This window comes from Carcharodon carcharias, chromosome X, assembly GCF_017639515.1.
Source record: "Carcharodon carcharias isolate sCarCar2 chromosome X, sCarCar2.pri, whole genome shotgun sequence".
Taxonomy (NCBI): Eukaryota; Metazoa; Chordata; class Chondrichthyes; order Lamniformes; family Lamnidae; genus Carcharodon; species Carcharodon carcharias.
The window spans coordinates 28,465,418-28,481,088 of record NC_054507.1 but is presented as its reverse complement, the minus strand read 5'-3'; the positions used below and the strand labels follow the sequence as shown (position 1 = coordinate 28,481,088).

The following is a 15,671-nucleotide window of genomic DNA, read 5'->3' as shown; positions in this document are numbered from 1 at the left end:
CCTCACTCTCCCCCCCCCCTCACTCTCCCCCCCCCTCACTCTCCCCCCCCCCTCACTCTCCCCCCCCCCTCACTCTCCCCCCCCCCTCACTCTCCCCCCCCCTCACTCTCCCCCCCCCCTCACTCTCCCCCCCCTCACTCTCTTCCCCCCCCCTCACTCTCTTCCCCCCCCCCTCACTCTCTTCCCCCCCCACCTCACTCTCTTCCCCCCCCCCCACTCTCTTCCCCCCCCCCTCACTCTCTTCCCCCCCCTCACTCTCTTCCCCCCCCCTCACTCTCTTCCAACCCCCACCCTCACTCTCTTCCCCCCCCCTCACTCTCTTCCCCCCCCCCCTCACTCTCTTCCCCCCCCTCACTCTCTTCCAACCCCCCCCCCTCACTCTCTTCCAACCCCCCCCCTCACTCTCTTCCAACCCCCCCCCTCACTCTCTCCCAACCCCCCCCCTCACTCTCTCCCAACCCCCCCCCCTCTCTCTCTCCCAATCACCCCCCTCTCTCTCTCTCCCAATCCCCCCCCTCTCTCTCTCTCCCAATCCCCCCCCTCTCTCTCTCCCTCTTTGACCCTCGCAAACAGGTGTTTAGCTTCGATCCGGCAGCAGCAGTTAAACACAGGACCACCGAAGATGTCAAAGCGGACGAGGATGTCACGAAACTCTGCAACCACAAAAGGAAAATCATTGCCATGGCAACACTTCACAAAAGCATGGAGTCGGCTCATCCGATGGCATTTACGCCCAGCAGCCCCACAGCTGGTACGTCAAAACTGATAGGCTTTGCGCAACTTCTCTTCTTAAAAAGCCCCTTGTTGGTTCAGAGACATGTTGGCAAATGACACTGGGGCGAACTCCACATCTCTTCAGATGGGAGAAATGTTTACTCGCTCCCCAAACAGAAAGACAGGGTGGAGGGTGGACACATCTCACGTTGTGGCCCTCACTCAGAACCGACCCTCCGACAGTGCGGCGCTCCCTCTGCGCCGACCCTCCGACAGTGCGGCGCTCCCTCTGCGCCGACCCTCCGACAGTGCGGCGCTCCCTCTGCGCCGACCCTCCGACAGTGCGGCGCTCCCTCTGCGCCGACCCTCCGACAGTGCGGCGCTCCCTCTGCGCCGACCCTCCGACAGTGCGGCGCTCCCTCTGCGCCGACCCTCCGACAGTGCGGCGCTCCCTCTGCGCCGACCCTCCGACAGTGCGGCGCTCCCTCTGCGCCGACCCTCCGACAGTGCGGCGCTCCCTCTGCGCCGACCCTCCGACAGTGCGGCGCTCCCTCTGCGCCGACCCTCCGACAGTGCGGCGCTCCCTCTGCGCCGACCCTCCGACAGTGCGGCACTCCCTCTGCGCCGACCCTCCGACAGTGCGGCGCCCTCTCTGCGCTGACCCTCCGACAGTGCGGCGCTCCCTCAGCGCTGACCCTCCGACAGTGCGGCGCTCCCTCAGCGCTGACCCTCCGACAGTGCGGCGCTCCCTCTGCGCCGACCCTCCGACAGTGCGGCGCTCCCTCTGCGCCGACCCTCCGACAGTGCGGCGCTCCCTCAGCACTGACCCTCCGACAGTGCGGCACTCCCTCAGCACTGACCCTCCGACAGTGCGGCACTCCCTCAGCGCTGACCCTCCGACAGTGCGGCACTCCCTCAGCACTGACCCTCCGACAGTGCGGCGCTCCCTCGGCGCTGACCCGCTGACCTCCAGGACGCGGACGAATTTTAAAGGCTTGTAGCTTTCAGCCGATAAATTGGCCGCCGCGGTGCTGACGGTTTTTGTCTGTGTTTCTGAATTCCAGCAGGGAAGTGCAGCAAGTTCCCGGCCGGCTCTCCTTCGGCAGCGACGACGGCGGTGGGCAAGGCGCCCCCGGCCCTCGGGTCCGAGCGCAAGAGTGCCTTCCTCCCCCCGAGCCCGGCGGCGAGACCCTTCCGGCCGGACCGCCACCCCTGGCAGACCCCCGCCCGCTCGCCGAGGCTGGAAACCCAGCCGCCGGCGCCGGCCCCGTGCCCAGAGCTGCCGCCGGGCTCCGCTCGCCCGCCCCCCTCGCCCCACCGGGACCCGGCGGCGCCTCTCCTCCCCGCGGCTCGCCCCACCCCGGCGAGCTGCTCCCTCGGCCCCCAGCGCCCGGGACCGGCGAGCGCCGGCGGCCGGGCGTCGTGGTCGCCGCGGGACTTGAGGGCCCCCGCCGAGTTGGGGGTCTGCCCCTCCCTGCCCCCCTGCGCCGCCCCCACCACCACCACCACCACCAACACCACCACCACCACCACCACCACCTCCTCCTCCTGCTCCAGGTCACCGCGGACCCTGAGCTCCCCGGCGTCCCCTCTGCCGCCCAGCCTGATAGGGCCGCTCTGGCCATGCCACGACCCGGTCAGCCCCATCTCCTCCTCCTCCTCCTCCTCCTCCTCCTCCCCCACCTCCTCCTCCCCCACCTCCTCCTCCTCCTCCTCCTCGGCGAGTGGCCACCGCAGCCGGCCGGCCGAGCCCCCGCCGCCCCCCAGCCTCCTCGGCGTGCCTTTAAGCCAGATCCTCGGCCACCCCGGCGCGGCCTTCTTCCCAGCCAGCAGCCTCCTCTCCGCCGCGGCCAAAGCCCAGCTGGCCAGCCAGGGCGGGGCCAGGGGGGCCGCGGCCGGAGCCACCAGCACTTTACCCCCCGGCGGCCCCCGCTCCCGGGAGCCGTGCCGCCGCCGCCGGCGGCCTGCGCCGCCCACTGTGCTCAGCCTGCTGAGAGACGCGCAGGCCGACGGCCCCCGCCCCTCCCCGGCGCCCCCTCCCCCTCCCCCTCCCCTGCCCGCCACGGTCGCCAGCGCCGACAGCCGCCCGCTGGGCCCGGGCCGCCTCCTGATGGACGTGCTGACACCCCGGGGCCGGTTGACTCAGCTCGAGGCGCCGCCGGCGAGGGTCCCGGCGCCCACCCTGCTGGTTGTGCCCAGCAGCCTCCAGAACGTCGCCAGTCGCGGTGAGCTCGGTGCGTCCGCCTGCGGGGCTTCTCTGTCCGGTTCGGTGGGGGCGGCGGAGAGGGAGGGAGGGGGCTTCACTCTGTATCTAACCCCGTGCTGTACCTGTCCTGGGAGTGTTTGATGGGGACGGTTTAGAGGGCGCTTTACTCTGTATTTAACCCCGTGCTGTACCTGTCCTGGGAGTGTTTGATGGGGACGGTGTAGAGGGAGCTTTGCTCTGTATCTAACTCTGTGCTGTACCTGTCCTGGGAGTGTTTGATGGGGACAGGGTAGAGGGAGCTTTACTCTGTATCTAACCCCGTGCTGTACCTGTCCTGGGAGTGTTTGATGGGGACAGTGTATAGGGTGCTTTACTCTGTATCTAACCCCGTGCTGTACCTGTCCTGGGAGTGTTTGATGGGGACAGTGTAGAGGGAGCTTTACTCTGTATCTAATCCTGTGCTGTTCCTGTCCTGGGAATGTTTGATGGGGACTATGTAGAGGGCGCTTTACTCTGTATCTTACCCCATGCTGTAACTGCCCTAGGAGTGTTTGATGGAGATGGTGTAGAGTGAGCTTTACCCTGTCTCTAACCCTGTGCTGTACCTGTCCTGGGAGTGTTTGATGGGGTCGGTCCAAAGGGAGATTTACTCTGTATCTAACCCCGTGCTGTACCTGTCCTGGGAGTGTTTGATGTGGACAGTGTAGAGGAAGCTTTACTCTGTATCTAACTCCGTGCTGTACCAGTCCTGGGAATGTTTGATGTGGACGGTGTAGAGGGAACTTTACTCTGTATCTAACCCCGTGCTGTACCAGTCCTGGGAATGTTTGATGTGGACGGTGTAGAGGGAACTTTACTCTGTATCTAACCCCGTGCTGTACCTGTCCTGTGAGTGTTTGATGGGGACGGTGTAGAGAGAGCTTTCACTCTGTATCTAACCCCGTGTTGTACATTGCCTGGGAGTGTTTGATGCGGACGGTGTAGAGGGAGCTTTACTCTGTATCTTACCCCATGCTGTAACTGCCCTAGGAGTGTTTGATGGAGATGGTGTAGAGGGAGCTTTACTCTGTATCTAACCCCGTGCTGTACCTGTCCTGGGAGTGTTTGATGGGGAAAGTGTAGAGGGAGCTTTACTCTGTATCTAACCACGTGCTGTACCTGTCCTGGGAGTGCTGATGGGGACATTGTAGAGGGAACTTTACTCTGTATCTCACTACGTGCTGTACCTGTCCTGGGAGTGTTTGATGGGGACAATGTAGAGGGAGCTTTCATCTGTATCTAACCCCATGCTGTCCCTGTCCTGGTAGTTTTGATGGTTACAGTGTAGAGGGAGCTTTCATCTGTATCTAACACCTTGCTGTACCTGTCCTGGGAGTGTTTGAAGGGGACAGTGTAGAGGGAGCTTTACTCTGTATCTTACCCCGTGCTGTACCTGTCCTGGGAATGTTTTTTGGGGCAGTTTTGGGGGTCCTTTACTCTCTATCGAACCCCGTGCTGTACCTGTCCTGGGAGTGTTTGATGGGGACTGTGTAGAGGGAGCTTTACTCTGTATCTAACCCCTTGCAGTACCTGCCCTGGGAATGTTTGTTGGTGTCGATGTAGAGGGAGCTCTAATCTGTATCTAACCCCGTGCTGTACCAGTCCTGGGAATGTTTGATGGGGACGGTGTAGAGGGACCTTTACTCTGTATCTTACCCCGTGCTGTACCTGTCCTGGGAATGTTTGTTGGGGACAGTGTAGAGGGAGTTTTACTCTGTATCTAACCCCGTGCTGTACCAGTCCTGGGAATGTTTGATGTGGACGGTGTAGAGGGAGATTTACTCTGTATCTAACCCCGTGCTGTACCAGTCCTGGGAATGTTTGATGCGGACGGTGTAGAGGGACCTTTACTCTGTATCTAACCCCGTGCTGTACCTGTCCTGGGAGTGTTTGATGGGGACATTGTAGAGGGAACTTTACTCTGTATCTAACCCCGTGCTGTACCAGTCCTGGCAATGTTTGATGCGGACGGTGTAGAGGGACCTTTACTCTGTATCTAACCCCGTGCTGTACCAGTCCTGGGAATGTTTGATGTGGACGGTGTAGAGGGAGATTTACTCTGTGTCTAACCCTGTGTTGTACCAATCCTGGGAATGTTTGATGCGGACGGTGTAGAGGGACCTTTACTCTGTATCTAACCCCGTGCTGTACCTGTCCTGGGAGTGTTTGATGGGGACAGTGTAGAGGGAGCTTTACTCTGTATCTAACCCCATGCTGTACCTGTCCTGGGAGTGTATGATGGGGACAGTGTAGAGGGAGCTTTCATCTGTATCCAACACCTTGCTGTACCTGTCCTGGGAGTGTTTGAAGGGGACAGTGTAGAGGGAGCTTTACTCTGTATCTAACCCCGTGCTGTACCTGTCCTGGGAATGTTTGTTGGGGATAGTGTAGAGGGAGCTTTATTCTGTATCTAACCCCGTGCTGTACCATTCCTGGGAATGTTTGATGCGGACGGTGTAGAGGGAGATTTACTCTGTATCTAACCCCGTGCTGTACCAGTCTTGGGAATGTTTGATGCGGACGGTGCAGAGGGACCTTTACTCTGTATCTAACCCCGTGCTGTACCTGTCCTGGGAGTGTTTGATGGGGACAGTGTAGAGGGAGCTTTACTCTGTATCTAACTACTTGCTGTACCTGTCCTGGGAATGTTTGATGCGGACGGTGCAGAGGGAGCTTTACTCTGTATCTAACCCCATGCTGTACCTGTCCTGGGAGTTTTGATGGTAACAGTGTAGAGGGAGCTTTCTTCTGTATTTATCACCTTGCTGTACCTGTCCTGGGAGTGTTTAAAGGGGACAGTGTAGAGGGAGCTTTACTCTGTATCTAACCCCGTGCTGTACCTGTCTTGGGAGTGTTTGATGGGGACAGTGTAGAGGGAGTTTTACTCTGTATCTAACCACGTGCTGTACCTGTCCTGGGAGTGTTTGATGGGGACAGTGTAGAGGGAGCTTTACTCTGTATCTACCCCTGTGCTGTACCTGTCCTGTGAGTGTTTGATGGGGACGGTGTAGAGGGAGCTTTTACTCTGTATCTAACCCCGTGTTGTACATTGCCTGGGAGTGTTTGATGGGGGCAGTGTAGAGGGTGCTTTACTCTGTATCTAACCCCGTGCAGTACCTGCCCTGGGAATGTTTGTTGGTGTCGGTGTAGAGGGAGCTCTAATCTGTATCTGACCCCGTGCTGTACCAGACCTGGGAATGTTTGATGGGGACGATGTAGAGGGACCTTTACTCTGTATCTAACCCCGTGCTGTACCTGTCCTGGGAGTTTTGATGGTTACAGTGTAGAGGGAGCTTTCATCTGTATCTAACACCTTTTTGTACCTGTCCTGGGAGTGTTTGTAGGGGACAGTGTAGAGAGAGCTTTACTCTGTATCTAACCCCGTGCTGTACCTGTCCTGGGAATGTTTGATGTGGACGGTGTAGAGGGAGATTTACTCTGTATCTAACCCCGTGCTGTACCAGTCCTGGGAATGTTTGATGCGGACGGTGTAGAGGGACCTTTACTCTGTATCGAACCCCGTGCTGTACCTGTCCTGGGAGTGTTTGATGGGGACATTGTAGAGGGAACTTTACTCTGTATCTAACTACGTGCTGTACCTGTCCTGGGAGTGTTTGATGGGGACAGTGTAGAGGGAGCTTTACTCTGTATCTAACCCCGTGCTGTACCTGTCCTGGGAGTGTTTGATGGGGACAGTGTAGAGGGATCTTTACTCTGTATCTAACCCCGTGCTGTACCTGTCCTGGGAATGTTTGATGTGGACGGTGTAGACGGAGATTTACTCTGTATCTAACCCCGTGCTGTACCTGTCCTGGGAGTGTTTGATGGGGACATTGTAGAGGGACCTTTACTCTGTATCGAACCACGTGCTGTACCTGTCCTGGGAGTGTTTGATGGGGAAAGTGTAGAGGGAGCTTTACTCTGTATCTAACCACGTGCTGTACCTGTCCTGGGAGTGTTTCATGGGGACAGTGTAGAGGGAACTTTACTCTGTATCTCACTACGTGCTGTACCTGTCCTGGGAGTGTTTGATGGGGACAGTGTAGAGGGAGCTTTCATCTGTATCTAACACCTTGCTGTACCTCTCCTGGGAGTGTTTGATGTGGATGGTGTAGAGGGAAATTTACTCTGTATCTAACCCCGTGCTGTACCAGTCCTGTGAATGTTCGATGCGGACGGTGTAGAGGGACCTTTACTCTGTATCGAACCCCATGCTGTCCCTGTCCTGGGAGTTTTGATGGTTACAGTGTAGAGGGAGCTTTCATCTGTATCTAACACCTTGCTGTATCTGTCCTGGCAGTGTTTGAAGGGGACAGTGTAGAGGGAGCTTTACTCTGTATCTTACCCCGTGCTTTATCTGTCCTGGGAATGTTTTTTGGGGCAGTTTTGGGGGTCCTTTACTCTCTATCGAACCCCGTGCTGTACCTGTCCTGGGAGTGTTTGATGGGGACAGTGTAGAGGGAGCTTTACTCTGTATCTAACCCCTTGCAGTACCTGCCCTGGGAATGTTTGATGGGGACGGTGTAGAGGGAGCTCTAATCTGTATCTAACCCCGTGCTGTACCAGTCCTGGGAATGTTTGATGGGGACGGTGTAGAGGGACCTTTACTCTGTATCTTACCCCGTGCTGTACCTGTCCTGGGAGTTTTGATGGTTACAGTGTAGAGGGAGCTTTCATCTGTATCTAACACCTTGCTGTACCTGTCCTGGGAGTGTTTGAAGGGGACAGTGTAGAGGGAGCTTTACTCTGTATCTAACCCCGTGCTGTACCTGTCCTGGGAATGTTTGTTTTGGACAGTGTAGAGGGAGTTTTACTCTGTATCTAACCCCGTGCTGTACCACTCCTGGGAATGTTTGATGTGGACGGTGTAGAGGGAGATTTACTCTGTATCTAACCCCGTGCTGTACCAGTCCTGGGAATGTTTGATGCGGACGGTGTAGAGGGACCTTTACTCTGTATCTAACCCCGTGCTGTACCTGTCCTGGGAGTGTTTGATGGGGACAGTGTAGAGGGAGCTTTACTCTGTATCTAACCACGTGCTGTACCTGTCCTGGGAGTGTTTGATGGGGACAGTGTAGAGGGATCTTTGCTCTGTATCTAACCCCGTGGTGTACCTGTCCTTGGAGTGTTTGATGGGAACAGTGTAGAGGGAGCTTTACTCTGTATCTAACCCCATGCTGTACCTGTCCTGGGAGTGTTTGATGGGGACAGTGTAGAGGGAGCTTTACTCTATATCTAACCCCGTGCTGTACCAGTCCTGGCAATGTTTGATGTGGACGGTGTAGAGGGAGCTTTACTCTGTATCTAACCCCGTGCTGTACCAGTCCTGGGAATGTTTGATGTGGACGGTGTAGAGGGAGATTTACTCTGTATCTAACCCCGTGTTGTACCAATCCTGGGAATGTTTGATGCGGACGGTGTAGAGGGACCTTTACTCTGTATCTAACCCCGTGCTGTACCTGTCCTGGGAGTGTTTGATGGGGACATTGTAGAGGGAACTTTACTCTGTATCTCACTACGTGCTGTACCTGTCTTGGGAGTGTTTGATGGGGACAGTGTAGAGGGAGCTTTACTCTGTATCTAACCACGTGCTGTACCTGTCCTGGGAGTGTTTCATGGGGACAGTGTAGAGGGAACTTTACTCTGTATCTAACCCCGTGCTGTACCTGTCCTGGGAGTGTTTGATGGGGACAGTGTAGAGGGAGCTTTACTCTGTATCTAACCCCATGCTGTACCTGTCCTGGGAGTGTATGATGGGGACAGTGTAGAGGGAGCTTTCATCTGTATCCAACACCTTGCTGTACCTGTCCTGGGAGTGTTTGAAGGGGACAGTGTAGAGGGAGCTTTACTCTGTATCTAACCCCGTGCTGTACCTGTCCTGGGAATGTTTGTTGGGGATAGTGTAGAGGGAGCTTTATTCTGTATCTAACCCCGTGCTGTACCATTCCTGGGAATGTTTGATGCGGACGGTGTAGAGGGAGATTTACTCTGTATCTAACCCCGTGCTGTACCAGTCTTGGGAATGTTTGAAGCGGGCGGTGCAGAGGGACCTTTACTCTGTATCGAACCACGTGCTGTACCTGTCCTGGGAGTGTTTGATGGGGAAAGTGTAGAGGGAGCTTTACTCTGTATCTAACCACGTGCTGTACCTGTCCTGGGAGTGTTTCATGGGGACAGTGTAGAGGGAACTTTACTCTGTATCTCACTACGTGCTGTACCTGTCCTGGGAGTGTTTGATGGGGACAGTGTAGAGGGAGCTTTCATCTGTATCTAACACCTTGCTGTACCTCTCCTGGGAGTGTTTGATGTGGATGGTGTAGAGGGAGATTTACTCTGTATCTAACCCCATGCTGTACCAGTCCTGTGAATGTTCGATGCGGACGGTGTAGAGGGACCTTTACTCTGTATCGAACCCCATGCTGTCCCTGTCCTGGGAGTTTTGATGGTTACAGTGTAGAGGGAGCTTTCATCTGTATCTAACACCTTGCTGTATCTGTCCTGGCAGTGTTTGAAGGGGACAGTGTAGAGGGAGCTTTACTCTGTATCTTACCCCGTGCTTTATCTGTCCTGGGAATGTTTTTTGGGGCAGTTTTGGGGGTCCTTTACTCTCTATCGAACCCCGTGCTGTACCTGTCCTGGGAGTGTTTGATGGGGACAGTGTAGAGGGAGCTTTACTCTGTATCTAACCCCTTGCAGTACCTGCCCTGGGAATGTTTGATGGGGACGGTGTAGAGGGAGCTCTAATCTGTATCTAACCCCGTGCTGTACCAGTCCTGGGAATGTTTGATGGGGACGGTGTAGAGGGACCTTTACTCTGTATCTTACCCCGTGCTGTACCTGTCCTGGGAGTTTTGATGGTTACAGTGTAGAGGGAGCTTTCATCTGTATCTAACACCTTGCTGTACCTGTCCTGGGAGTGTTTGAAGGGGACAGTGTAGAGGGAGCTTTACTCTGTATCTAACCCCGTGCTGTACCTGTCCTGGGAATGTTTGTTTTGGACAGTGTAGAGGGAGTTTTACTCTGTATCTAACCCCGTGCTGTACCACTCCTGGGAATGTTTGATGTGGACGGTTGTAGAGGGAGATTTACTCTGTATCTAACCCCGTGCTGTACCAGTCCTGGGAATGTTTGATGCGGACGGTGTAGAGGGACCTTTACTCTGTATCTAACCCCGTGCTGTACCTGTCCTGGGAGTGTTTGATGGGGACAGTGTAGAGGGAGCTTTACTCTGTATCTAACCACGTGCTGTACCTGTCCTGGGAGTGTTTGATGGGGACAGTGTAGAGGGATCTTTGCTCTGTATCTAACCCCGTGGTGTACCTGTCCTTGGAGTGTTTGATGGGAACAGTGTAGAGGGAGCTTTACTCTGTATCTAACCCCATGCTGTACCTGTCCTGGGAGTGTTTGATGGGGACATTGTAGAGGGAACTTGACTCTATATCTAACCCCGTGCTGTACCAGTCCTGGCAATGTTTGATGTGGACGGTGTAGAGGGACCTTTACTCTGTATCTAACCCCGTGCTGTACCAGTCCTGGGAATGTTTGATGTGGACGGTGTAGAGGGAGATTTACTCTGGATCTAACCCCGTGTTGTACCAATCCTGGGAATGTTTGATGCGGACGGTGTAGAGGGACCTTTACTCTGTATCTAACCCCGTGCTGTACCTGTCCTGGGAGTGTTTGATGGGGACATTGTAGAGGGAACTTTACTCTGTATCTAACCCCGTGCTGTACCTGTCCTGGGAGTGTTTGATGGGGACAGTGTAGAGGGAGCTTTACTCTGTATCTAACCCCATGCTGTACCTGTCCTGGGAGTGTTTGATGGAGACGGTGTAGAGGTAGCTTTACTCTGTATCTAACCCCATGCTGTACCTGTCCTGGGAGTGTATGATGGGGACAGTGTAGAGGGAGCTTTCATCTGTATCCAACACCTTGCTGTACCTGTCCTGGGAGTGTTTGAAGGGGACAGTGTAGAGGGAGCTTTACTCTGTATCTAACCCTGTGCTGTACCTGTCCTGGGAATGTTTGTTGGGGATAGTGTAGAGGGAGCTTTATTCTGTATCTAACCCCGTGCTGTACCATTCCTGGGAATGTTTGATGCGGACGGTGTAGAGGGAGATTTACTCTGTATCTAACCCCGTGCTGTACCAGTCTTGGGAATGTTTGATGCGGGCGGTGCAGAGGGACCTTTACTCTGTATCTAACCCCGTGCTGTACCTGTCCTGGGAGTGTTTGATGGGGACGGTGTAGAGGGAGCTTTACTCTGTATCTAACCACGTGCTGTACCTGACCTGGGAGTGTTTGATGGGGACAGTGTAGAGGGAGATTTACTCTGTATCTAACCCCGTGCTGTACCTTTTCTGGGAGTTTTGATGGTTACAGTGTAGAGGGAGCTTTCATATGTATCTAACACCTTGCTGTACCTGTCCTGGGCGTGTTTGAAGGGGACAGTGCAGAGGGAGCTTTACTCTGTATCTATCCCCGTGCTGTACCTGTCCTGGGAGTGTTTGATGGGGACAGTGTAGAGTGAGCTTTACTCTGTATCTAACCCCGTGCTGTACCTGTCCTGGGAGTGCTGATGGGGACATTGTAGAGGGAGATTTACTCTGTATCTAACCCCGTGCTGTACCTGTCCTGGGAGTGTTTGATGGGGACAGTGTAGAGGGAGCTTTACTCTGTATCTAACCCTGTGCTGTACCTGTCCTGGGAGTGTTTGATGGGGACGGTGTAGAGGGAGCTTTACTCTGTATCTAACCCTGTGCTGTACCTGTCCTTGGAGTGTTTGATGGTTACAGTGTAGAGGGAGCTTTCATCTGTATCTAACAGCTTGCTGTACCTGTCCTGGGAGTGTTTGAAGGGGACAGTGTAGAGGGAGCTTTCACTCTGTATCTAACCCCGTGTTGTACATTGCCTGGGAGTGTTTGATGGGGGCAGTGTAGAGGGTGCTTTACTCTGTATCTAACCCCGTGCAGTACCTGCCCTGGGAATGTTTGTTGGTGTCGGTGTAGAGGGAGCTCTAATCTGTATCTAACCCCGTGCTGTACCAGACCTGGGAATGTTTGATGGGGACGATGTAGAGGGACCTTTACTCTGTATCTAACCCCGTGCTGTACCTGTCCTGGGAGTTTTGATGGTTACAGTGTAGAGGGAGCTTTCATCTGTATCTAACACCTTTTTGTACCTGTCCTGGGAGTGTTTGTAGGGGACAGTGTAGAGGGAGCTTTACTCTGTATCTAACCCCGTGCTGTACCTGTCCTGGGAATGTTTGTTGGGGACAGTGTAGAGGGAGTTTTACTCTGTATCTAACCCCGTGCTGTACCAGTCCTGGGAGTGTTTGATGGGGACATTGTAGAGGGAACTTTATTCTGTATCTAACTACGTGCTGTACCTGTCCTGGGAGTGTTTGATGGGGACATTGTAGAGGGAGCTTTACTCTGTATCTAACCCCGTGCTGTACCTGTCCTGGGAGTATTTGATGGTTACTGTGTAGAGGGATCTTTACTCTGTATCTAACCCCGTGCTGTACCAGTCCTGGGAATGTTTGATGTGGACGGTGTAGAGGGAGATTTACTCTGTATCTATCCCCGTGCTGTACCTGTCCTGGGAGTGTTTGATGGGGACATTGTAGAGGGAACTTTACTCTGTATCTCACTACGTGCTGTACCTGTCCTGGGAGTGTTTGATGGGGACAGTGTAGAGGGAGCTTTACTCTGTATCTAACCACGTGCTGTACCTGTCCTGGGAGTGTTTCATGGGGACAGTGTAGAGGGAACTTTACTCTGTATCTCACTACGTGCTGTACCTGTCCTGGAAGTGTTTGATGGGGACAGTGTAGAGGGAGCTTTACTCTGTATCTAACCACGTGCTGTACCTGTCCTGGGAGTGTTTGATGGGGACAGTGTAGAGGGAGCTTTCATCTGTATCTAACACCTTGCTGTACCTGTCCTGGGAGTGTTTGAAGGGGACGGTGTAGATGGAGCTTTACTCTGTTTCTTACCCCGTGCTGTACCTTTGCTGGGAATATTTGTTGGGGACAGTGTAGAGGGAGCTTTACTCTGTATCGAACCCCGTGCTGTACCAGTCACAGGAATGTTTGATGCGGATGGTGTAGAGGGACCTTTACTCTATATCTAACCCCGTGCTGTACCAGTCCTGGGAGTGTTTGATGTGGACGGTGTAGAGGGAACTTTACTCTGTATCTAACTCCGTGCTGTACCTCTCCTGGGAGTGTTTGATGGGGAAGGTGTAGAGGGAGCTTTACTCTGTATCTAACCCCGTGCTGTACCTTTCCTGGGAGTTTTGATGGTTACAGTGTAGAGGGAGCTTTCATCTGTATCTAACACCTTGCTGTACCTGTCCTGGGAGTGTTTGAAGGGGACAGTGCAGAGGGAGCTTTACTCTGTATCTAACCCCGTGCTGTACCTGTCCTGGGAGTGTTTGATGAGGACGGTGTAGCGGGAGCTTTCATCTGTATCTAACCCCATGCTGTACCTGTCCTGGGAATGTTTGTTGGGGACAGTTTTGGGGGTCCTTTACTCTGTATCGAACCCCGTGCTGTACCTGTCCTGGGAGTGTTTGAAGGGGACAGTGTAGAGGGAGCTTTACTCTGTATCTAACCCCGTGCTGTACCTGTCCTGGGAATGTTTGTTGGGGACAGTGTAGAGGGAGCTTTATTCTGTAACCCCGTGCTGTACCATTCCTGTGAATGTTTGATGCGGACGGTGTAGAGGGAGATTTACTCTGTATCTAACCCCGTGCTGTACCAGTCCTGGTAATGTTTGACGCGGACGGTGCAGAGGGACCTTTACTCTGTATCTAACCCCGTGCTGTACCTGTCCTGGGAGTGTTTGATGGGGACATTGTAGAGGGAGCTTTACTCTGTATCTAACCACGTGCTGTACCTGTCCTGGGAGTGTTTGATGGGGACAGTGTAGAGGGAGCTTTACTCTGTATCTAACCCTATGCTGTACCTGTCCTTGGAGTGTTTGATGCGGACGGTGTAGAGGGAGCTTTACTCTGTATCTAACCCCATGCTGTACCTGTCCTGGGAGTTTTGATGGTAACAGTGTAGAGGGAGCTTTCATCTGTATTCATCACCTTGCTGTACCTGTCCTGGGAGTGTTTGAAGGGGACAGTGTAGAGTGAGCTTTACTCTGTATCTAACCCCGTGCTGTACCTGTCCTGGGAATGTTTGATGGGGACAGTGTAGAGGGAGCTTTACTCTGTATCTAACCATGTGCTGTACCTGTCCTGGGAGTGTTTCATGGGGACAGTGTAGAGGGAACTTTACTCTGTATCTAACCCCGTGCTGTACTTGTCCTGGGAGTGTTTGATTGGGACAGTGTAGAGGGAGCTTTACTCTGTATCTAACCCCATGCTGTACCTGTCCTGGGATTGTATGATGGGGACAGTGTAGAGGGAGCTTTACTCTGTATCTAACCCCGTGCTGCACCTGTCCTGGGAATGTTTGTTGGGGACAGTGAAGAGGAAGCTTTACTCTATATCTAACCCCGTGCTGTACCAGTCCTGCGAATGTTTGATGAGGACGGTGTAGAGGGAGATTTACTCTGTATCTAACCCCGTGCTGTACCTGTCCTGGGAGTGTTTGATGGGGACAGTGTAGAGGGTGCTTTCATCTGTATCTAACCCCATGCTGTACCTGTCCTGGGAGTGTTTGATGGTTATAGTGTAGAGGGAGCTTTCATCCGTATCTAACACCTTGCTGTACCTGTCCTGGGAGTTTTGATGGTTATAGTGTAGAGGGAGCTTTCATCCGTATCTAACACCTTGCTGTACCTGTCCTGGGAGTGTTTGAAGGGGACAGTGTAGAGGGAGCTTTACTCTGTATCTAACCCCGTGCTGTACCTGTCCTGGGAATGTTTGTTGGGGACAGTGTAGAGGGAGTTTTACTCTGTATCTAACCCCGTGCTGTACCAGTCCTGGGAGTGTTTGATGGGGACATTGTAGAGGGAACTTTATTCTGTATCTAACTACGTGCTGTACCTGTCCTGGGAGTGTTTGATGGGGACATTGTAGAGGGAACTTTACTCTGTATCTAACCCCGTGCTGTACCTGTCCTGGGAGTATTTGATGGTTACAGTGTAGAGGGATCTTTACTCTGTATCTAACCCCGTGCTGTACCAGTCCTGGGAATGTTTGATGTGGACGGTGTAGAGGGAGATTTACTCTGTATCTATCCCCGTGCTGTACCTGTCCTGGGAGTGTTTGATGGGGACATTGTAGAGGGAACTTTACTCTGTATCTCACTACGTGCTGTACCTGTCCTGGGAGTGTTTGATGGGGACAGTGTAGAGGGAGCTTTACTCTGTATCTAACCACGTGCTGTACCTGTCCTGGGAGTGTTTCATGGGGACAGTGTAGAGGGAACTTTACTCTGTATCTCACTACGTGCTGTACCTGTCCTGGAAGTGTTTGATGGGGACAGTGTAGAGGGAGCTTTACTCTGTATCTAACCACGTGCTGTACCTGTCCTGGGAGTGTTTGATGGGGACAGTGTAGAGGGAGCTTTCATCTGTATCTAACACCTTGCTGTACCTGTCCTGGGAGTGTTTGAAGGGGACGGTGTAGATGGAGCTTTACTCTGTTTCTTACCCCGTGCTGTACCTTTGCTGGGAATATTTGTTGGGGACAGTGTAGAGGGAGCTTTACTCTGTATCGAACCCCGTGCTGTACCAGTCACAGGAATGTTTGA

General features: G+C 53.9%; 1 protein-coding gene across 1 annotated transcript in view; it reads left to right on the top strand.

The window, feature by feature from the left end:
- The window catches only part of mbd6 (methyl-CpG binding domain protein 6), a 76,269-nt gene that overhangs the window by 14,979 nt on the left and 45,619 nt on the right, over positions 1-15,671 (top strand). Inside the window, exons 4-5 of the mRNA XM_041180289.1 lie at positions 574-751; positions 1,779-2,983. Of these exons, the coding sequence (XP_041036223.1) occupies positions 574-751; positions 1,779-2,983 (1,383 nt within the window). The remainder of the gene's footprint in view (positions 1-573; positions 752-1,778; positions 2,984-15,671) is intronic.